The 23,920-nt window shown below is 43.1% G+C and overlaps 1 protein-coding gene across 1 annotated transcript in view; it reads right to left on the bottom strand.

Annotated features, from left to right (window-relative positions):
• The window catches only part of LOC140734482 (gamma-aminobutyric acid receptor subunit gamma-4-like), a 622,978-nt gene that overhangs the window by 564,686 nt on the left and 34,372 nt on the right, over window positions 1–23,920 (bottom strand). Inside the window, exon 3 of the mRNA XM_073058485.1 lies at window positions 2,051–2,118. Coding sequence (XP_072914586.1) covers window positions 2,051–2,118 — 68 coding nt within the window. The remainder of the gene's footprint in view (window positions 1–2,050; window positions 2,119–23,920) is intronic.

Here is a 23,920-nt window from a genome sequence, read left to right as displayed (position 1 = left end):
ACCTGTGTTCAGTCCACAGAAGTGGCCAGGAGCTTCCCATTCTCTTCTGTTTTAAAGCTCAATATTCAAAGATCAGAGTAAATGTATTATTAAAGTACGCATAGGCCACCATATACAATGCTGAGATTGATTGTCTTGCAGGCTTTCACAATAAATACAAGAAACACAATAGAATCAATGAAAGGCCACCTCCAATAGGATGGACAAACAGCCACTGTGCAAATACAAAATGAGAAAAAACACAAAATAATAATAATAATAATTAACACATAGACAATAAATATCGAGAAAATGAGTTGGAGAGTCCTTGAAAATGAGCCCATAGCTTGTGGGAACGGTTCAGTGATGGAGCGAGTGGAGTTATCCTTCCGCTTCAGGCTGTAAGGTAATAACAGTTTCTGAACCTGGTGATGAGGCTCATGAGGCTCTTTCCCTTCTTCCTGATGGCAGCAGCGAGAGGAGAGCTCCTTCTGAGAGTTCTGTTGAGATGTTAGACGTTAGCATCTGTCCACAAACGCTGGCTGATCTACCAAATGTTTCCAGTATGTCTTTCAGTTTTCTTGCAAGTGGAAATCTTGTCTTTATTGAATGATTTCCTATTCTGGGAGTTCCATGGCTTCAGATACAGTTGTGACATGTCTGCGATTGGGCACCATGATTGAGTGTTCACACAAAGTGAACATTATTAGGGATCTGCTGTCCAGGTGGATTGTAATCTTCTCAGTTATTGCTAATTAAATACTGTGCTAATGATCCATCCAAGCAAACCTTCTTTGCTCCTTAGTTGGTTCAGAAATGGGGCTTTAGATGAGAACATGACGCCATGTTGAGAATTTGTAAATCTTTCAAAATTGTCTGGTGCCTCAAGCTGTGAATCAGCCTGGGAGAGCTGGCACCTTGTCCAGACCACTTCTTGCCACCAAGCTAACTAATAATTTGAATGGTTCTGAAATTTCAGTCTGATCTCCAGTCATATCCACATGGCAAGTTTGAACTGCACATAATTCTGAAGGTGTCAGAGTGTCAGCAGCGAATTTGGTGACTCACACTGACCAGCCTCTCTGAGCTACAGAACAGACAATTTTGATTGTCCAACCAATAGTCATGGGGGAAATTTTGGAGAGATTTTAAAAATGTCAACTTTGAAAATATATATCCTTTTTACCTCTTCTGTTTCTCTTAATTGTTTTCAGTATGTTCTGCATTTATTCTGCAAGAGGCACTCTTGCCTTTATGGAATGACCTCCTATTTTGAGTGTTCCATGGCTCCTGACACAGTTGTGATATGTCTCTTTTTACTTGTCCACACTGACATGAAAATTGTTGTGTCCCTTTGCTTTCTGCTGGTCGGTTACTTTAATTTAATTGGTAGTGGAGATGAACAATTAATCTTTATGCTACCAACAGACAAGAGAAAATCATCAAACTAAACAGTGGATGTGGAAGTTTAATAGTGCTTTGGACAGGGTGCTGGACCAAGGCTTTGCGATGCTGAGGTTGTGCTGCCTCGGTGGAGTTGTTACCCTTCCTTTGAGACATTAGAGAGCCCTATCTATTTGTACAAGGGAATATTAAAGGACAAATAGAAGGAAAGCAGAGGAATTCTCAGTTTCTGCACTGATATTTTCCTCTGATGGACCTCAGTGAAACAGATTAGCTGCTGATTATCATTACGTCCATTTTGTTGGCAATGCTGTGTGAATTGGTTCAAAGTCAAGGTTGAGTTTACTGTCATGAGCACACACCCAGTGCAATGAAAAATTTACTTGAAGCTGCAGAACAGGCACATAGCATTAAAAACACAACACTCGCAAGAAAATAAAACATACATTATATAAAAAACTATACAAGAAAGAACACCAGCAGAATAAAAAGAAGTCCATTGAAGTGCAAAGTGGTCCTCGTGTTGCCAGACTAAGGTTGTGCAGGTTGGTTCAGTGTAGACACCAGGCCTTACTACAGACACTAGACACCGCACTTGTCACCCACAATGATGCGGGAACGTGCCCGAGAATGCGACCTCCACACCTTTTTCCTGTGTGTCACTTACCATCTGGATAACTGACACGGGGCCAATACTGTTCACGTAGATGTCCACATCAATAACGATTGGTTTTACTGCAGAAATACAAACACAAGAAGGATCATTGCAGTTACCTGAGCTCTCAGGGAAGAATGATAACAAATATAAAAAGCACTCTACAAAATTATAGATGAACAATCGATTATTAAAATATGGTGTAGTTCAATACCTTCTAAGTGGGAGATCATTGAGAGAAGTCCCTATCCAGAATTCAGAATGAGATGTTTTGAGGCACTGTGGCAGGGAGTGTGCGGTCCTTCGCTGGAGACACTAGGACAAGACCCTGCCTATCTTGACAGATTGTGGTAAACACCTTTGAATTTGTCCTTGGTGTCCTGACTAATATTCCTTCAGCCAACGTCAGTAAAAACGATTGGACAGGCATTATCCCATCTACTGTTCCACTGGAACCCGTTGTGTGTGAGGTGACTGGTATGTACACTGGTAAACCAATCATTCTGTATGTGCGGGTGACGGCCCAGTGGAACATCTGACCCAGAAACAGATGTTACTAGGTCAGCTGTGATGGGATATGCCCCCGTGCCTGGCTTTAAGGTTGAAGGAGCAGCTGGGTCCCCAACTGAACGGATAACAAAGCCCTCGGCCCCAGCCATCCGCCAGCAATCTCCTGTCAACAATCAAAAGGAGAATTAATGTCATGTATCCCCCATGAGCCACACAAACTAATGGTCTTCCTGCATTGCTCATCTCAGTAACAACAGAAGCTAAGGATAGAAGAAGCACGGTGAGGACATTTGACTCCAGTTCCTGTTCCACCATTCAACACAAATATGGCTGATCTTCTACCTCAGATCTACCTACCTGCACTGATCCATCTTTGCCATGAACGTACTCAGTAAATGAGCCTGAATAGTCCTCTAGCATAGAGAGTTCTAAGCATTCACCAGCCTCACCTCAGTCATGAGTGGCTGACCTTTGAAGCAGTGACCTTTGGCTCTAAACACCTCAACCAGGGGAACACCCTCCCTGCATCCACCCTCTAACAACTTTGTATGACCAGTGTTTTCCAGTAGCACACCGTACTGTGGCTGGGTATGGTTTGCTTGTACTAATCATAGCTTGGTTATATTGATATTGATTGATACTTCAGCTCAACTATAGCACAAAGTTCAAATTATGTGCATTATCAGAGTATGCATACCAAATACAGCCTGTGTCACCTGATCATACATAGATTGGAATAACTTGTATTTATATACTGTCTTTAATCTGGAGAAATAGCCGTAGGACTTTGCCGGAGCATCACAATTTAGTTTTGACATTGGGTCAAATGAGGAAATATTCAAGTGAGTGTGTGATGAATGATTTGTCTCGATGAGAGCAGCAGATTGGTGGAGAGGGTTAAGGAGAGAATTATGCAATATATGGTTTAAGCATGGCTGACAATGGTGGATTAATTAAAACTGGAGATAGTCACAGGGCATTAAGGGAGCAGTACAGAAAGCTTAGGGTGAGAGTTTACAGAGCTAGAGAGAGAGAGGATGAAGGTTTTTAAAAACAAGAATGGGTATTTTTTTATATCTCAGGCCCAGCTAAAACAGGAGCTGATACAGACTGCTTGCCAAATGTGTCAGACTCTGAGGATAAGGCACATTAGGTAAAGTTGGCTAGAAAATGGGAGGCTAGACAGGAGGACTAAGAGGTGGCAAAAAACGTCAATCAGGATTTTACCAGAGAAGAGGTGAGGTAGGAGGGACATGTGATGACATAGCGGTGTAAGAAGCCATTCTGGTGATGGGCATTTGGCAGCCTTTAGCTCAATTCATTTCCATCACTAATTCTTTACTATACCGATTTCCTTGAGGTCCATCTCTCTAGACCCGAGTCACCAAACATTCCCGAGAGGTTATTTATGTCCCACTTTCTGAAGACAAGAACAACGTTTTATCTTCAAATGTCCTGCTATTTCTTTCTTCCCAATTACACTTTTCTCAATTTCTGACCGTTGGTGACATATATTTGTTTTCTACAACCTCCTCCTTTTGACATTTTTATAGAAGCATTTATAGATATCTTTTGCGTTCCTGCAAATTTACTTTCCAACTCCATCTTCTCCCATTACTTATTTGTCCTTCGCTGAACTTTGAACTGCTCCTAATCTTCAGACCTGTTGCTTTTTCTGGCTAATTTACATGCACCCTCTTTGGATCTAATACACAGAGTCAAAGAGCACAAAGGCAGTCCTTTGACCCACCTTAGGCCTACATTCCAGATTCAAACCACCTTCAGATAACAGGTTCTTCCTCATATCTCCTCTAAACCTTTTATCCCTTATACTAAACTCTGCCCTCTAGGTTTCCTCATTTTCCCCACAGTAATGGGGAAAAGTTTCAAATTGTCTACCCCATCACAGATCTTTATAATTTTATATAAATCTCTCAAGTCCATCTCAGTATTTCCTACTTCAACGTAAACAAACTTATCCGTCTTTCCTCATAGCTGAAATATTCCCAAGCCACGTTCTGGTAAATCATCTCTTAACCCTCTCCTGTGCAATCACACCTTTACACAACTGCACAGTTGTCACCTAACCAAAGTGTTTATAATCCATGTTCTTATATTCTATGCCCTGATTAAGAGAGGCAGATATCCTATATGCTGTCCTTGCACCGTATCTACCTGAGCAGTCACTTTTAGGGATCCACACAAGATCCCACTGTTCCACATTGCTTTCAAGGGTCCTTCCGTTCATTGTATATACCATACCCTCATTTGACCTCTGAAAATATATCACTTTGCACCTAAAGATTAAATTTTGTTTTTTATCTGCCAACTTATAAACAAAACCAACTCATTCTACACCTGGTCACTCCTCCACTATCAACACTACCAATTCAACACCACTAATTTTTATTTCAATTGCAGACTTTCTTGTCATACCTCCAAAAATCACATCCAAGTTGTTAATGCAGATAAGAAGCAACAAGGAACCTATCTGTTGTACACCACAGGTCTCAGATTCCTAATACAAAAGCAAGCTTACACTATCACCCTCTACCACCTGTCACCCAGCCATGTTCTCATGCCCTGGATCCCATACGCTCCCACCTTTTGAACCAGTCTCATGCATGGAAGCTTGTCAGGGGCCTATCTGAATACCATCTCTAATTTCCTTTGTAAACTCCAGTTAATCTCTTTATCCTGATTTTTTCTTTGTTCTAATGTCCACTGTTTAGTCAAGTTCCTCAACCCATGCCTCGTACGTGTGGAGTTTCCTTCACTTAGATCCAGACACTAGCACTTCATGCTCTCTTTTAATGAAAAATTGTATCAAGCAATGCCACTGCTCCCTAAAGGAGCATACAGAGCAACACTATTAATTATAAACAGCATAACAAAGATAGCCTAGTCTAGCTGGTTCTGCAACACACTGGTTTAAAATACTCCTGAAATTCCTCCTCCACTGCTTTATTGACAGTTTGATTTGTATGTAGATTAAAGTCACCTATGATTATGCTTGTATCTTTCCTGCATATGTCACTAATATCCAGTTAAATTCCATCTCCTTTAGCATCACTACTGCATAGACCTTTTTTTTAATGCCATTAACCAAGGAGTCTGTGGAACCCAGATGAAGAACCCCTGGTCCAGAAGGTGAGTGGAAAACAGGCAAAATGACGGTCAAATATTGGGAATATCAGAGATAATGGTGTGGGATGGAGGGGAGGACTCAGATCTCATCCACAACATTTTGGAGAGGGAGGGAGAGCAGCCAGATGTCTTGGTACACATTGGTACTAATGACATAGGACAGAAAAGCAAAGAGGTCCTGAAAAGAGAATTTAGAGAGCTGAGAAGCAGGACCTCCCCCAGGTAGTAATTTCTGGATTGCTATCCAGATCATGCACCAGTGAGGGCAGAAACAGGATGATTTGGCAGATAAATGCGTGACAGAGAAGCTGGTGCAGGGGGCAGGGCTTCAGGTTCTTGGATCATTGGGATCTCTTCTGGGGAAGGTATGCCCTGTTCAGAAGTGACGGGTTGCATCTGAACCCAAGGAGGACCAATATTCTTGTGGGCAGGTTTGTTAGAGCTATTGGAGAGAGTTTAGACTAATTTGGCAGGGGGGTGGGAACCAGAGTGAAGGGACTCAGGATAGGATGGTGGTAAAAAAGTAAAGATAGCGTGCAGTCAGACTGTCAGGAAGGGCAGGCAGGTGTGGGACTTAGTTGCAGCCAGCAGGCTGAGTATCAAAACATTAGGGATACAGAATCAGAAAGGATTGGTACTCAAGGTGTTGTATCTAAACGTGCGTAGTATAAGAAGAAAGGTGGATGATCTTGTTGGAATATTACAGATTGCCAGGTAGGAATCTACCTGTAGTTGGGAGCTGAATGTCTAAGGTTAAACATTATATCAGAGAGATAGGAAGGTAGGCAGAGGGGGTGGTGTGGCTCTAATGGTAAAGAATGGCATTAAATCATTAGAAAGATGTGACATAGGATCGGAAGATGTTGAATCCTTGTGAGTTGAGTTAAGAAACTGCAAGGGCAAAAGGAGGTTGATGGCAGTTATACACAGGCCTGCCAACAGTGGACCACAGATTACAACAGGAAATAGAAAAGACATGTCAAAAGGGCAATGTTACAATAGTCATGGAAGATTTTAACAAGCAGGTCGATTGGGAAGATCAGGTTGGTAATGGATCTCAAGAGAGTGAGTTTGTTGAATGCCTAAGAGATGGCTTTTTAGAGCAGTTTGTGTTGAGCCTACTAGGGGATCAGCTATACTGGATTGGGTGTTATGTAATGAACCAGAGGTGATTAGGAAGCTTAAGGTAAAAGAACCCTTAGGAACCAGTGATCACAATATTATTGAGTTTGATTTGAAATTTGATAGGAAGAAAGTAAAGTCTGATGTAGCAGTATTTCAGTGGAGTAAAGGAATTACAATGATATGAGAGAGGAGTTGGCCAAAGTAAATTGGAGGGAGCTACTGACTGGGATGACAGCAGAGCAGCAATGGCGTGTACTTCTGGGAAAGTGAGGAAGGTGCAGGGCATGTGTATTCCAAAATGAAGAAATACTCAAATGGTAAAATAGTACAACCATGGCTGACAAGGGAAGTCAAAGCCATTGTAAAAGCAAAAGAAATGGCATACAACAAAGCAAAAATTAGTGGGAAGATAGAGGATTGGGAAGTTTTAAAAAACCTACAGAGGTCAAGTAGAATAATCATTAGAAGGGAAAAGATGAAATATGAAAGCGAGCAAGCAAATAATATCAAAGTGGATAGTAAAAGTTTTTTCAAGTATGTTAAAAATAAAAGAGAAATGAGAGTGGATATAGGACCACTAGAAAATGAAGCAGGAGAAATAATAATGGGGGACAAGGAGATGGTTGATGAACTAAATGAGTATTTAGCATCAGCCTTCACTGTGGAAGACCCTAGCAGTATGCCTGATGTTGTAGTGTGTGAAGGAAGAGAAGTGGATGCAGTTACTGCTACAAGAGAGAAGGTGCTCAAAAAGCTGAAAGATCTAAAGGTACATAAGTCACCCGGATCAGATGAACTGCACCTTTGGGTTCTGAAAGAGTAGCGTTAGAGATTGGGGTGGCATTAGAAATGATCTTTTAAAAACCATTGGACGCGGGCATGGTGCCAGAGGACTGAAAAATTGCAAATGTCACTCCACTCATTAAGAAAGGAGGAAGGTAGCAGAAAGGAAATTATAGACCAGTTAGCCTAACAGTGGTTGGGAAGATGTTAGAGTCAATTGTTAAGGATGAGGTGATGGAGTACTTGGTGACATAGGACAAGATAGTACAAAGTCAACATGGTTTCCTTCAGGGAAAATCCTGCCTGATGAACCTGTTTGAGTTCTTTGAGGATATTGCAGAACACCCTAAATGTTAACTTGCAGGTTGAGTTGGTGGTGAGGAAGGCAAATGGCATGTTAGCATTCATTTCAAGTGGTCTAGAATATAAGAGCAGGGATGTGATGCTGAGGCTTTATGAGGCACTGGTGAGGCCTCACCTTGAGTATTGTGAACAGGTTTGGGCTCCTCATCTTAGAAAAGATGTGCTGGCATTGGAGAGGGTCCAGAGGAGGTTCACAAGGATGATTCCAGAAATGAAAGGGTTTTCATACAAGGAACATTTGATGGCTCCGAGTCTGTACTCGCTGGAATTCAGAAGAATGAGGGGGAAATCTCATTGAAACCTTTCGAATGTTGAAAGGCCTAGACAGAGTAGATGTGGAGAGGATGTATCCCATGGTGGAAGAGTCTCAGACAAGAGGCCACAGCCTGAGGATAGAGGAGTGTCCTATAAAAACAGAGATGTGGAGAAATTTCTTTAGCCAAAGAGTGGTGAATTTGTGGAATTTCTTGCCACATGCAGTTGTGGAGGCCAGGTTGTTGGTTCTTGATTGGACATGCTGTCAAAGGTTACGGGGAGAAGGTCAGGAACTGGGGTTGAGGAGGAGAAAAAGGAGGATCAGATATGATTGAATGGCGGAGCTGACTCGATGGGCCAGATGGTTTAATTCTGCTCCTATGTCTTATGGACTCTGGATAGGACTAGAATAGTAAGAGTGGAGTAAGTGAGGAAGGAAGCGTTGTCTGCACAAAGACAAAGGCAGATGTTTGCAGTAACATCAGAGAGGTTTATGAGGATAAGGAGTGATGGTTTATATCATAGAACATAGAATAGTACAGCACATTACAGGCTCTTCAGCCCACAATGTTGTGCCGACCCTCAAATCCTGCCTCCCATATAACCCCCACCTTAAATTCCTCCACATACCTGTCTAGTAGTCCCTTAAACTTCACTAGTGTATCTGCCTCCACCACTGACTCAGGCAGTGCATTCCACGCACCAACCAATCTCTGAATGAAAAACCTTCCTCTAATATCCCCCTTGAACTTCCCTCCCCTTACCTTAAAGTCATGTCCTCTTGTACGGAGCAGTGGTGCCCTGGGGAAGAGGTGCTGGCTGTCCACTATGTCTATTCCTCTTAATATCTTGTACACCTCTATCATGTCTCCTCTCATCCTCCTTCTCTCCAAACAGTAAAGCCCTTTATCATCACAGCCACTTGGAGATTTTTTTAAAAGCTGAGCAAACATCAAGTACTTGGTTGGAGCGATTTAGATGTGGAATGCTCTCAAGAATAGCCATGGATTTGGGCAACTCAAACATTCTCACTTTGGAGGAGTCAGGGAGGTCGGAGGTAGGTGGAACATTGGAAATGGAGGAGCTGTTGTCATGAACACAGCCTCATTTACACTATCACCAGTTGAGTGGCCTACCGTTTGGAGAAGAGTGTAACTGAAGGAGCATGAGTCATGTCCCATGGACAAGGGAATCTTGATGAGGACATAGGAAGGGATTGGAGAGTAAAAGGCAAGAGCTGGGTGAAGGAGATCGATAGACTGCTGTGAAGGATCTCTGAGCGAGCACTGCTTTGAAAAAACAAGCAAGCTTGCTTTCTAGCATCCTGGCTTATAGTCTTCCTCATCTAATATCACAATACAACTTATCTGTTCTCCTGCTGCACACTATTTGGCAGTACACATTTGATATTACTCCAACAGCCATACTAATTAAAAAGAACTTCCAAGCATTCTGAAACAAATGCAGAAGTACTTCGACAATTCTCACTTTTAGAGCCAAAGAATTCCACTAAACGTCCTTTCTGCCCACCAAGTCAATGCTATCCATCAACTACCCATTTAAATATACCACATTAATCCCATTTTATTCTCCCTGTTTCCCATCGATTCTCAGCAGATTCTACCACTCACTGACACACGATGGACAATTTATAATGTCCAATTAACCCACCAACCTGAACGCTTTTGCAATGTGGGAGAAACCAAAGCACCTTGAGGAAACACAGGCATGCAAACTCCAAACAAACAGGACTCAAGGTTAGGATCAGACCCAAGTCATGAGCTCTCTGTTGGACCTTTCTCAGGCTTTTTATTGGCAGACTGTCCTTTTAACCTTTGCTGAGAAAGAGTCTATTATATCAGAAGCATCAAGATCAATTTGCTTGTCCTGGTTCATTAAAGGTGAATGTGGAAGTGCAGCTCTACACTTGTGCGTGATGCGACAAGAAGAGATACAAGGCCCTAATTGGCAACCAGATGTTCAGAATCTTTGACTCAGAGGTACAACTCAGCTCTGAGATCCAGAAGGATTTCTGCAATTACTTGTTCAACATTTATTCATGATTCGAACTGTGGTGAGCTGTTAGCTATAACACCCTGGGAATATACAGAGCTGAGATCAGAAAGAATTTTAAAGGGGTGGAGATGTTTCCAAGGAAGTGTCCATCATTTCTAAAGGCAGGAGAAGATGAAAAGGATTTGAAGCTGGGGGCTATTCAGACATTGCCGATCTGACACAACTGCCTTGCTAGAAATCAGCATTCACTTCAAGAGACCATATCTCCTTCGATTTATCAGATCTAATTAAGATTCTGAGTTCAGAATCACAACCAGGTTAATGTAAGGCTCACAGAACACTTGAGCTCCATTCATATCAGTTCTATGCTGAAGTGGCTTAAACCAAAATATCGAGTTGTCATCATATTTGTTCGATTTCTGCTCTCGACTGGCCTGGTTGTCTGTATTATTTTGTAGAATTCCACTGCGGCACTGTTAACCAGAACACCTTCAACTGCTCCCCGGTCCTTGAGGGATGTTATACAATTGTTCAGGCTGGCAATGTGGTAACACAGTCAGAATCAGCAGGATCGAAGTGCTGCGTGATTAACAACAACGCCAGCGCACAGTGCACATCCGCTTGTCTTTGCCAAGGCCTGATCCCAGGGAATTTTTCCCATTTATAGCCTGAAGCATATTGTTCTGTAACCTCATTTCATCTTAGATTAACTCAAGTCATTTGACCAACCAAGAGGACTCTTCAGACATTGTTTTATGATGTACAAGAACACTTACTGCTACTCTGTAAGTTCTGTAGTTTATGTAACATCAGCAGAAACCCTTATAAAATTATTGCTTTACATATCGATGCAACTACTTGGACTCTTCCCCAGCAGTCCATTTGGGGTTCTCTCCTTATTTTTAAAAGCTTTCCAATCCTCTAGCTTCCACTGTTTTTTGATAAATTGTCCAGTATGCCATCCCTTCTGCTTTTATACAGGTTTTGACCTCCTTTGTCAGCCACGGTTGCCCCACTTCTACTTTGTGATGTATCCTTGCACCTTCCAAATTGCTTCCAGAAACTCCAGCCATTGCTGCTCTGCTGTCATCCCTTCTAGTGTTCCCTTCCAATCAACTTTGGCCAGCTCCTCTCATGCCTCTGTAATTCCTTTTACTCCAGTGCAATGCTGATACATCTAATTTTACCTTCTCCCTCTTAAAGCGCAGGGTGTATTCTATCATACTGTCCTCTAAGGGTTCCTTTACCTTAGGCTCTCTAATCAAATCTGGTTCATTATGTAATAATCCATCCAGAATTGTTTTTACCCCCGTAGACTTAACCACAAGCCATTCTAAAAAGCCAGCTTAAAATCCTTCTCTTGGGATCCAGCACCAACTTGATTTTATCAATTGACTTGCATATTGAAATTCCCCATGATTATCACAACATTGCCCCTTTTACATCCCCTTTCGGCCACCTAGTTATACCCAAAATTCTGGCTACTGTTAGGAGGTCTGTATATAACTCCCATCAATTTTTTAACTCTACTCACAAGGATTCTACATCCTCCAATCCCATGTCACCCCTTTCTGAGGATTCAATGTCATTTTTTTTACCAACAGAATTACCCCATCCCTCTGCCTTTGCTTTCGATATAATGTGCATCCTTGGATCTTAACTTCCCAACTATGATCTTTCCACTACGAATCAGTGATGCCCATAGTGTCATACCTGCCAGACTCTAATTGCTATAAAATCATCTACTGTATTCAGTTTACTGTGTGCATTCAAATATAACACCTTCATTCCTCTATTCATCGCCCTTTTCAATTTTGCCTGCATGCTACTGGAAGTTAAATTCTTTTCCCTTTCTAAACTTTTTATCTTCTTCTTTATTCTGGAAAATTTTGCAATTTCGCCTGCACTCTCCTTTCCTTTGACTTTATCCTCACTTTTCCAAACTGTTAACCTGTCGAACATATATTCAATTTAAATATACAATTCAAATCATCCCACTGGCTGCATTTTGCCCTTATCAGCTGCCTATTCTTCAGTCTCACTGCACATTGCATCTGCTTGTATAGCAACTGCCCATCTACTACTCTATCACTCTGGTTCCCTTCCCTCTGCTTTTTAAATCGTCCCCAACGGCTCTAGCAAACCTGCCCACAAGGATATTGGTCCCCCTCAAGTTCAGGTGTAACCATTCTTTACTAGTCATACTTACCCCAGCAGAGGTCCCAATGATCCAGAAATCTGAAACCCTGTCCCTTGCACCAGTCCCTCAACAACACGTCCATTTGCCAAATCATCCTAATCTTATCCTCAGTGGCGTGCGGCACAGGCTGCAATCCAGAGATTACGGCCTTGTCCCAGTAACCGCTCATGGTCCTGCTTTTCAGCTTTCTAACTAGCTCTCTATATTCTCTCTTCAGGATCTCATCCCTTTTCCCATCTATGTCATTGGTATCAATATGTACCACAACTTCTGATACTTTAGGATGCTGTAGACCTGACCCAAAGCCTCCCTGACCCTGGCACCTGGGAGGCAACATATCATCTAGGTCTTTCACATTCACAGAACCTCCTGTCTGCTCCTCTAACAATAGAATCCGTTCTTCACTACTGTACTGTTTTCCCCCACCCCACCCCCCACTTTCCCATCTGAGCCACAGAGACAGATTCAATGCCAGAGAACTGGTTGCTATGGTTTTTCCCTGGTAGGTCATTTCTCACCTCCCCCAACAGAGTCTAATGTAGTATACTTATTACTGAGGGGAACTGGCCATAGGAGTACTCTGCACTTCCTTTCACTTTCCTGGTAGTCACACAGATACCTGCCTCCTGCAATGTAGGACCTCCCTACTGCTCTTACCTACCTCATCCTCATTCTCCCGTAAGGGCTGAAGGACATCAAGTTGCAGTTAGGTTTGTAGCTAGATTCACCTCATGCAGATATCATTATCAGGGAGCCTGGTGGTCTCTCAGAGATCCCACATCTCACAGGAAGAACATGTCATTGACCCTGGACCCATTCTCACCGCGCTAGCTAGTACTACAGCTAGTATCGTCAATCTGTGCACCACAAAGTAAGCACATCAGTGTCTTCATTTTCTTAGAAGGTTAAAGAGTTTCAGTTTTTCATCAAGCACTCCTACAAACTTGTACTGAATGTGTCGTGACTGGGTGCATCATGGTCTAGAATGGCAAATCAAATGCACAGGAGCATAGGAAGCTGCAGACACTAGTGGATGCAGACCAATACATGACGAGCTCATCCCTCCCTACCATCGGTAATATCTTCACGAGGGGCTACCTCAGGATGGCTGCACCTGTCATCAAAGGGTCCCCCACCATCCAGGCCATTCTACCTTCCCTCCACTACCATTAGACAGGAGGTACAGGCACCTGAAGTCCCACACCACTAGGTTCAAGAACCTCTACCTCCCTTCAATCAGTGTGAGTGATGCCCTGACCTCGCTCTCTATGGCCTCCTGCATCGGTTCAGTGAGGCCCGACACCTGCTCGAGGACGAACACCTCATCCTCTGTCTGGCACATTACAGACAAATAATAAGCCCTACAAAAGCTAATAACTTGCTTCCTCTCAGTACATCAGAAGTGGCCATTTTAAATTTATGAACCTGTGCTAGTTTGCTTAACTTAGCACCTAGATTCATCTATCCTATAGCAAATGAATGAAAGAGTTAATGAGACATGGTGTCAGAATTGTTAATTGATGAAGCAATGACATTCATGATTGAATCAGAATAACAAAGCAAAATCTGGTCTGAGGAATGGCCCATGTTCTGAGAGAAAGTAAAGCCTGCATAAAGATGGATCTGTCCTTGCCAACAAAGAAAGTATGTGCCAGGAAATGGAGAATGTGTGATTCAATTAAGTGACTGAAGAACTGAACAAATACCATAACCTAGCCACTGGATCTCAGACACTAACCTGTCTAAAGTCTGGAGAGAGTGAAATGAAAACCTCTCACTATATGTTGACTGGCTGTAGCAGATAAACCACAGCAGACAAAATTAAAGATTGTATTGTGTCTTATTGCCCACAAGGGGAGAGGATTGTACTAAACCATTAAGCCCTCAAATGAGCCCCTTGAGAGTGCACTGGATGCATTATACACACTCCACAACCCATCGAGTAATCAAACTGTCACTCACACTAGTTCTGTCCACACAGACACAGGCAGCTAGAATCCTCAGATACTTTGTTAATGGAGCCAAGGTTGTTAGGAAGCAATCACAGTTTCACATGTTTGAAGAACTTTCTCATCAGAGATGGGATTATTTGTGGGATCCAGGAGTCCACTCCAAGTGAACAGTTCCTGTGTGAGACACTCTGAGAGGTAGGTCCACGCAGATATGAAGCACTGTGGAGTTATCTAAAGCCACACTGGGAATGTTGCATGTCCCCGGCAGGATGCCCATGGGGTGAAGTTCGGGTCAAAAGGCAGCATAGGGAAAGCTCAGTCAGTAAGAGATAAATATCATGGAGGGCTGTGTGAACGGCTGGAAGAAACGTCCTCGTGGGAAACCGTCTACGTCATGTGGACTGGAAAATGATGTCTACAAACAGCTCACAATGAAGAGGACATCAGGAGTCTGTAGAGTGGGTGAGTTGAGCACAGACTGAGCACAATGCACTGTAATTGGTGTTATCTATGCCAAAATGTTGCTGCAAGTGTAACTGATAAAGTTTCAACTTGACCCAACCCTTCCAGAAACGAGCCTCCTTTGCTCCCTGTTGAGCCACTTAGAAAGAATGCTTGTGATGACGTGAGCAGAGTGCACAAAGGTTTTGCGTTGTGGGGGAGAATACAATGGACTAAACCGAGCCAACCTCAAGGAAGCGAGGGTACTGAGCTTGAGACACTCAAAATGCTGAGACATATTCGAGTCTCAGCCACTCCTCCAGGGAGTGAGGAAGCTACCGTACAATAAGGGACTGTGCAGCACCTGAAGAGAGTGAGTGAGTCAGACAGGATGTAAAGAGACAGTGAGGGGACTCTTAGGTCATATTTTACCATGAGAAGTGAGATGGGTGCTTCTGGTGACCTGACCTTCTGAGGTGAGGGGTAACTCCCAACAAACTATGTTGGAACAACATTGTCAAATATATCCACTCCAGACACTGGGGACTGAACAGTTGTATTGCTGAGGGAAAGGAAAGATCTACCAACAGCAGTGATCAGGGACAAATGGAGAAATAGAACATCTGAAGACCTTTGTAAAGGAACAAAATGAAGGAAAGGTTTAATTGCAGACAAACTCTGAGTCAAAGCTGGGAAAATTTCTTTCACTTGGAGGGGATGATATGACCAGGGACAGCAGTCTGTTTTTCAATTTTGGTCTGCTGGTTTCCTTGAGAACATCCAAGTTGAAAGGGCAATTCACACTTGAGGTGTTCTGTTCGAATGCCGTAGTATAGAAAGGATATGATGGAACACCAGAGATTCTGCAGACACTGAAATTCTTGAGCAATGCATACAAAATGCTTGCAGAACTCAGTATGTCCACCAGAAAGGCAGGATATCCCTGTGGCCACCTACTTCAGTTTGACTTTTCATTCCCATTATGACACGTTGGTCCTTAGCTTCCTCTACAGCCATGATGAGGCCACATTCAGGTTGCATCTCATATTCCATCTGGGTGCCCTCAGAATTCTCCCGTCTCCCCATTCTCTTTTTTTTCCATTCCTCATTCTGGTTCCCCTCCTGCCCTTTCTCTTCTTGTCACCTGATCATCACCTTCTCCTTCCCTTTCTCCCATGGTCTCCTTTCCTATCAGAGTCCTTCTTCTTCAGCCCTTTACATCTTCCACCAATCACCTCCCAGCTTCTTACTTCATGCCCCCTCCTCCATGCACACACCTGGTTTCGCCAATCACCTGCCAGCTTGTACTCCTCCCCTTCCACCCACCTTCTCATTCTGTCTTCTTCCTGCTCCTTTCCTACCTGATGAAGGATCTCAGCCCAAATCGCCAAATGTTTATTCCCCTCCATTGGTGCTGCCTGGCCTGCTGAGTTCCTCAAGTATGTGATTAAACTGGACAGGGTGTAGAAAAGATCCCCAAGGATATTGCTGAGGCTCACAAGGGATTGAGTCAGAAGGAGAGATTGGATAGGCTGGGACTGTATTCTGTGGCTCACAGGAGTCCGAGGGATTTGTCACATTATGAGTGGCATAGGTCAGAAAAGAGGCCCAGTCTTTTTCTCCAGAGTAGGGGTCTAAGAGGAGAGGGCACCTCTAAATGAGATGAGAGGAAGGATTCCTACAATGCAGGTTTTTCCACACAGAGGCTGGTGGGTAAATGAAATGAGCTGCCAGAGGAGATGGCAGAGGCCAGTAGAATTATAATGATTTTAATAAACCTGGACAGGTAAATGGATAGGAAAGGTTTTGAGGGACAAGGGCCAAAACACCGGAAAACTAGATTAGCTTAGATCGGCACATTGATCACTCATTCTCCACAGGACCAGGAAGGCAGAAAACACTGTGCAGGGGGTGGAAATGTGCTGAAGACGGTGTGATAGAGGAATAAGGCTTCCTGATGCCAATAGGCATGGAGATGGCAGATGGATCATTACCAGCTACAAAATTGCATATCACCTTGATTAGAAAAGTTTCACTATCCCTCATTGTTACGTTGAGATCTTGGAATACCCTCTGTCACCTATAGTCCTTATTTTGAAATATTTCACCATTCTGCAGTGTCACTGGGTCCAGATCCTGGAACTCTCCCTCTCTCTCTCTCTCGCACATTCACACAGTTCCTTCTGCCCAATTGATCCACATGGTCCAGGGTGGCTTTTTGAGCTCGTCTTACATGCTTGTGTTTGGAATCAATCCCTATAAACCTTTCTTATCTATGTAACAGCCTCATTGAACCCAGGTAATGGAGAGTGGAAGGTGGGAGGTTGACCAGAATAATCTCGGAGTTTATTACCTGGTATGACCAACAAATTAATGTCCAAGTTGCCTTTGTGAAAGAAAGACCCAGTACTTATTTAAGTGCAGCCAATGTACCCGTGGTGCATCTTACACATCTTTCCTGAGTCCTCTGTCATGCATCTGTCCCATTCCACCCTGATATTTGAGATAGATCATCTTATTGTTCCATGAGCTCAGCCTTACGCTCTGTAACTTTCTCCATCCTACAAGCTCCTGTGACTGTTGTGACCCTCCATTCGTAATCACTGACCCCATGACAAATGAGGCTGCAGCTGCCAAGGGTGACCTCTGGGTTTCTCCCCCTAAACCTCTGCGTCTGTCAATAGAACAGAACCAGTACTGATTTCGAAGAAAAGATACAGGGGCAGAAAATGGGGTAACCAAGTGGAAACCAGGATGCAGTTGGAAAGAAGGATTCCAGGGAATGCAGCTGCCCCGCTGTAAAAGAAGTGTTGGAAAATCGGCAATTTCAGAGCCATAAATCCAAAGTAATGTTAACATTGCCTCAGGCTGAATAACAGTCACAAACAGGTACAAATTAGCCCAATATCCAATTTCCAGTAGTCTTAACAGCAAATAATGATGATTAGCAATTATCTCAAATATAATGTGTCTTTTGAACATCCAAATGCACAAAACAATAAAAGAAATCAAAAAATAAAAGGGCCTCTAACTTGGTGCATCACCTATTACTGCAGCTTCTATCGGAACTTGGAGGATAGTAAGTCAAAACGAAGTATAAGCTGGGGAAAAGTTGGGATGTACACCACCAGCCACACCAACAAACCAAAATTCTTTGGGGGAAACTTTGGTATTGAATAATCATCACACAACTTTACTTGGCAATAATAACTCCTACAAACAATGTAAGATGGAATGTGGTATATAGGCAGCAGAACCAATGCAAACACTCTATGATAAACCATCAATCAAGCAGTCCATTCCATCAAATGTCAACCCTATTCTGTCAAACATAAACAGTATCTCATCAAAACTTAACTGCATTTCATCAAACCACAACATCACTCCACCAAACACCAATTCCACCCCATCAAACCTTATGCCCACCCTATCAAAACTCAATATCACTCCATTAAACATCAATCTCAACCTATCGAAATTAAACTTGCTTCATCAAATATCATCCCCTTGCCCACAAGTATCTATTACAACTATTAAAAATCAACCACGGTTTTAGTACATCAAACATCAACCCTAGCCCATAAAACATCTATCCCATGCCATCTAATATCTGCACAGTCTATCAATTATTCAGATCACTTACAATAAAAATTTAATTCATTCAATCAATCAAATAAATGCATATATTACTGATGAAAAGAGCACTATTGCCAGCTTGTCCATCCCTATTGCCCCTTCTTGCCTGGGTGCTGATCTGTGGTGGTGGTCAGCTGGTGAAGATACTTCTATAGTTTTGTTGCTATGAACTTCCTGTATTTGGATTCATCATCAGTAAAGATACAACAGTTCTTTCCTAAGGTGAGGAGAATGCAGCTTTGCAGCTTATACATTTCCAGGTGCCTTCTCATCCTGTCTTCCAAGGTGGAAGAGGCTGCGAATTTGACTGGCACTGTTGAAGAAGCCATAGCTGGTTGAAGAGGTGCATTTTGTAGATGTTACAAAGTGCAGCCACTGTCCCACAGCCTTGGAGCATGGGACTAGCTGGAGACCAGGTGGATAACTCTATCCTGAAGTGTGCTGAGTATTGCTGGAGCACAGCTCACCCAGGCCAGGCAAGGAGCAAATACCATCCTAAATTGATGGAGATTTTGGGGTGTCGAAAGGTGAGTCACTTTCAATAGTATACCAGCCACTGACCTGGCTCGTAGCCACAGTTTCTGTGTGGCAAGACCAAGTCAAGTCAAGTCACTTTTATTGTCATTTCGACCATAACTGCTGGTACAGTACATAGTAAAAATGAAATAATGTTTTTCAGGACCATGTTGTTACATGACACAGTACAAAAACTAGACTGAACTACGTAAAAAAAACAACACAGAGAAAGCTACACTAGACTACAGACCTACACAGGACTGCGTAAAGTGCATAAAACAGTGCAGACATTACAATAAATAATAAACAGGACAATAGGGTAAGGTGTCAGTCCAGGCTCTGGGTATTGAGGAGTCTGATAGCTTGGGGGAAGAAACTGTTACATAGTTAAGTATTCTATGCATAATGACCCTCAGAATTTAATGGCGAGGCACTAGTAGCACTAAATGTCAAGAGGAGATGGTTACATTATTTTACCTAGGAAGTGGACACACATGTGCCTGTTTTTTTCTGTGCACATCCCTGTGTCATATTGCAGAAGTGATTATATCCGAGCAAAACTGTGACCATTGTTAAACTAGCTGGGCACCTCTGTGGGAAATTCGGCTCATATAGCTGGTATATTCCGTAGGTCAGTCCCAGATTCAATGACATCATTGTGTTTACAACTGATGTTCCCACGGTCACAAATGGAAGTCACTTCATGATGATGTGACCTCTGACCTTTGCTTACCAAGTATTTAACAACTAGGGAGTGAAGGAAATGGGATATGAATTATAATGTTCCCAATGTGGCACTGATGTCCAAGGTACACCATCTGCCAGGCTGATTGTTCTGCTGCTCACTAAGTATGTAGCAATACTGGGTGAGCTCACTCTGTGATCACATCTGTATTCTGCCAGGCACCCTGGTATAAGATGCTGCAATGTCCAGCCAGCTCACCCCTCACAATGGGGTGGACGATCAAAGCTCCATCAGGAGGGGGGCACACAGACAGTAGATCACTATTTCCAATGGCTGCCCTACCCACCATGGCAGCAATGGTCAGTTTCTGCCCCAGCATGTGTCCTGACCACAGTCAGTCTAGCAACAAATTAGCAGCTACTGATGAGATGCATGTGGGTGAAAGTTTCATTCTGTCAGTCGGCGATTATTCTCCATGTTGGCCAGTCGTACAGGGGGCTATACAGAACTTGTCCAGCAGAGATAAAATCTAAATTCTAAATCTTTTCTTGCTGAAATGGACAGTGGCCCTGTGTGGCTCTGGCCACGTTAGGCCACACCTGAAGGTAGTCTTGGTACTTCTGAGGACAAGTGACCCTAGAACAAGAGGCACCAAGATGCTCATATAGTGAACAGGCAAAGATCTGGCAAATGCAGAGAATGAGAAAGGGAGAAGGAGGCTTATTATCCACATGATGCAAGAATACAGAGGTCCAGTGTATGATTCACAAAAGACGAGAATGCAGGCATGGCAGGTAATTAGGAAAACTAACAGAATGTTACCATTCATTGTGACAGGAATGAAATATAAGATTTAATTTCATTGAATTGTTTTGAAGAGAAACTAAATGATGATAGTGCAGTTGAAGGACATTGAAGAGTTTTGATAAGGTCCAACATGTTGGACTGGTCTAAAATGGTAAGTGGCCAAGGAATCCGAAGCAGTTGGGAAATTGGATGCAAAATATTTTTGACAAGAGGCAGAGTGTGGAAATGGAGGGTTGTTTTTGTGATCAGAAGCCTATAACAATTTTTGGTGCTCGGTCCAAATTGTTAGTTATACACATTAATGTGAAGTTCAAAGTAAGTTTTATTGTCAATGTACATATATGTCATCATATACAATCCTGAGGTACATTTTCTCGTGGGTATACTCAACCAATCTATAGAATAGTAACTATAACGGGATCAATGAAAGACTGGTCAACTAGGGCATTCAACCATAGTGCCGAAGTTAACAAACATAAATGCATATATAAATAAATAGCAATAAATATTGATCAGCTGCTAAGTTGGGCAGAGCAATGGCTGGTAGAACCTAATACTGGTAAGTGTGAGTTAATATATTTTGTGAGGGTGACATATCATGAATGGCAGGGCCCTGAGGAGTACTGAAGGACCAAATCCAAAGATTCCTGAAGATGTAGGGTGTTAGACTTCATTAGCAGGGACATAGAGTATAAAGAACATCAATATTGTAGTATAACTTCAGAAAACACTGTTAGGCTATTAATGGAGGACTGGTTGCTAGACTACAGAGGGGATGTGATAATGGAGACAGGCACTCTCAGAAGATTTTAAAATGTACTGTATCTAAATAAACATTTGAATAACTAAATCAGAGAAGGCTATGGGCGAAGTGCTGCTAAATGGGATGAGTGAAGAAGGTGCTGAATGGTTGGGTGGACATGGCTCGCTGAAGGACGTATCTCTGTGTATATGACATCATTATGCAATAACTCTAAGAAAAAGACAGGTTACACTTCAGTTACATAAGATGTACTTCTACAGATGTACCGTGGAGAGCATTCTGACTGGCTGCATCATCATCTGGTATGGAGGGTAGGGATCTACTGCACAGGATTGAAGTAAGCTGCAGAAAATTGTAAAATTAGTCAGATCCATCATGGGTACTAGCCTCCACAGTATCCAAGGCATTTTCAAGGAGCAGTGCGTCAGGAAGACAATATCCATCATTCAAGACCCCCACCACCCAGGACATGCCCTCTTCTCATTGTTACCATTGAGAAGGAGGTACAGAAGCCTGAATACAAATGCGCAATAATGAAGGTGACTGTGTTGAAGGTGCTCCAGGGATGCGGAGTTACATTACTTTATTAGGAGGTGATCTGAACCTATTCAGTCCTGTAAGACACAGTTCATCCACTGCAACTTCCCACAATGTAGGAGTGACTGTGGATGTTTGGTTTTTATTTGATACAAAACAATTGCCAGTATCCCTGTGACATGAGTTGCCACATAAACGTAGTTGCAAAGCAACAATTGTAATCTCAACGCCTAATTCCTCAAACATGAGAAAATCTGCAGATGTTGGAAATCCAAAGCAACACAAACACAAGAAGCAAAATCCATTACACATTTACTCTATTGTATGAAATATCCAGTCCTGTTATATTAAAATCTGATCATTTGTTAATGTACTGTACATTGTGTAGGGGTGGGGATGGTGGTTATTATTGCCTAATTGATGGAGAGAACTACAGCTGTCCCCATGCACCTCCCTTGTCCACTCATCCCTCCCCATTGATCTCCCTCCTAGCATTTATAGCAAGTGGAACAAGTGACACACCTGCCCCTACACCTCCTCCCTCACTAGCACTCAGGGCCCCAAATAGTCCTTCCAGGTGAGGAGACACTTCACCTGTGAGTTTGTGGGGATCATCTACTGTATCCAGTGCTCCCAGTGTGGCCTCCTGTATATTGGTGAGACCTGGCATAGATTGGAAGACTGCTTCGCTGAGCAACTTTGCCCTGTGCACCATCAAAAGTGGGATCTCCTGGCAGCCCCCCCCCCATTTCAATTCTACTTCCCACTCCCATTCCAACATGTCAGTTTATGGCCTCCTCCACCGTTGTGATGAAGCTACACTCGGGTTGGAGGAGCAACACCTTATATTCCGTCTGGGTAGCTTCCAACCTGTTGGCATGAACATTGACTTCTCTAACTTCCGATAATTCCACCCCCTCTCCTTCACCATTTTCCATTCCTGTTTCTCCCTCTCAACTTATCTCCTTACCTGCCCATCACCTCCCACTGGTGCTCCTCTCCCTTCCCTTTCTTCCATGGTCTTCTATCCTCTCCCATCAGATTCCCCCTCCTCCAGACCTTTAACTCTTTCACCAATTAGCTTCCCAGCTCTTTACCTCACCCCTCCCCCTCACCTGGTTTCACCTATCACCTACCACCTTGTACTTCTTTCTCTCCTCCCCCCATCTTCTTACTCTGACACCTCCTCTTTCTTTCCAGTCCTGCTGAAAGGTCTTGGCCCGAAACATCGACTGTTTACTCTTTTCCATAGATGCTGCCTGGCCTGCTGAGTTCCTCCAGCAGCTTGTGTGTACTGCTTTCCACTCCTAATTGATGTGGTTGTATGTACTTTTAGTGAGGTCCAATAACCACAACCCTGGAAAAGATGAATGGACACATGAAGAAACCTTCAGAACATCTTCAAATCCAAATGTGCTTTGCAGCTAATGAGTTTATTGACCAGATGGCTTTATCAGCCTCTTGTCACTAAAGCAGCCCTGTCAACAGCTGCCACAGATATTTGCTTTGTCCTATCCATCCCACCTTCCCTTCCCCTTCCTGCAGCTAAAAACTAATTGGTTTTCTCTCCTGAGTTTTTTGGCCATGAATGTTCAGTTTTTCTCCCTCCACAGCTGCCAGACCTATTGTGTGTTCCATTTTTTTTTGTTTTGAATTAGATTTGCAGTCCTTTGATTTTCAAAGGTCATAGAGTCATATAGCACAGAAACTGGCCCTTCAGCCCACTATGCTTATGTCAACCATCAAGTACGCATGTTTTTTGATTAAATAGGTACTGTAATGTGGGATAAGGCATCGGTCTAGTGATCTGAAGGTCACTGGTTCGAGTCTCAGCTGAGGCAGCGTGTTGTGTCCTTGAGCAAGGCACTTAACAACACATTGCTCTGCGATGATACCGGCACCAAGCTGCATGGGTCCTAGTGTCCTTCCCTTGGACAACATCGGTGGCGTGGAGAGGGGAAGGCTTGCAGCTTGGGCAACTGCCAGTCTCCCATACAACCCTGCCCAGGCCTGCGCTCTGGAAACCTTCCAAGGACAAATCCATGATCTCACGAGACTAACGGATGCCTAAATGTGGGAGTCTCTACCTCCACCATTCCTCGGGTAGGGTGCTTCAGAATCTAACAACTCTCCAGATAAAAACAAT

This window comes from Hemitrygon akajei, chromosome 10 (genome assembly GCF_048418815.1).
Source record: "Hemitrygon akajei chromosome 10, sHemAka1.3, whole genome shotgun sequence".
NCBI lineage: Eukaryota > Metazoa > Chordata > Chondrichthyes > Myliobatiformes > Dasyatidae > Hemitrygon > Hemitrygon akajei.
The sequence above is the reverse complement of the archived record's forward strand: the minus strand, read 5'-3'. Positions and strand labels throughout refer to the sequence as shown.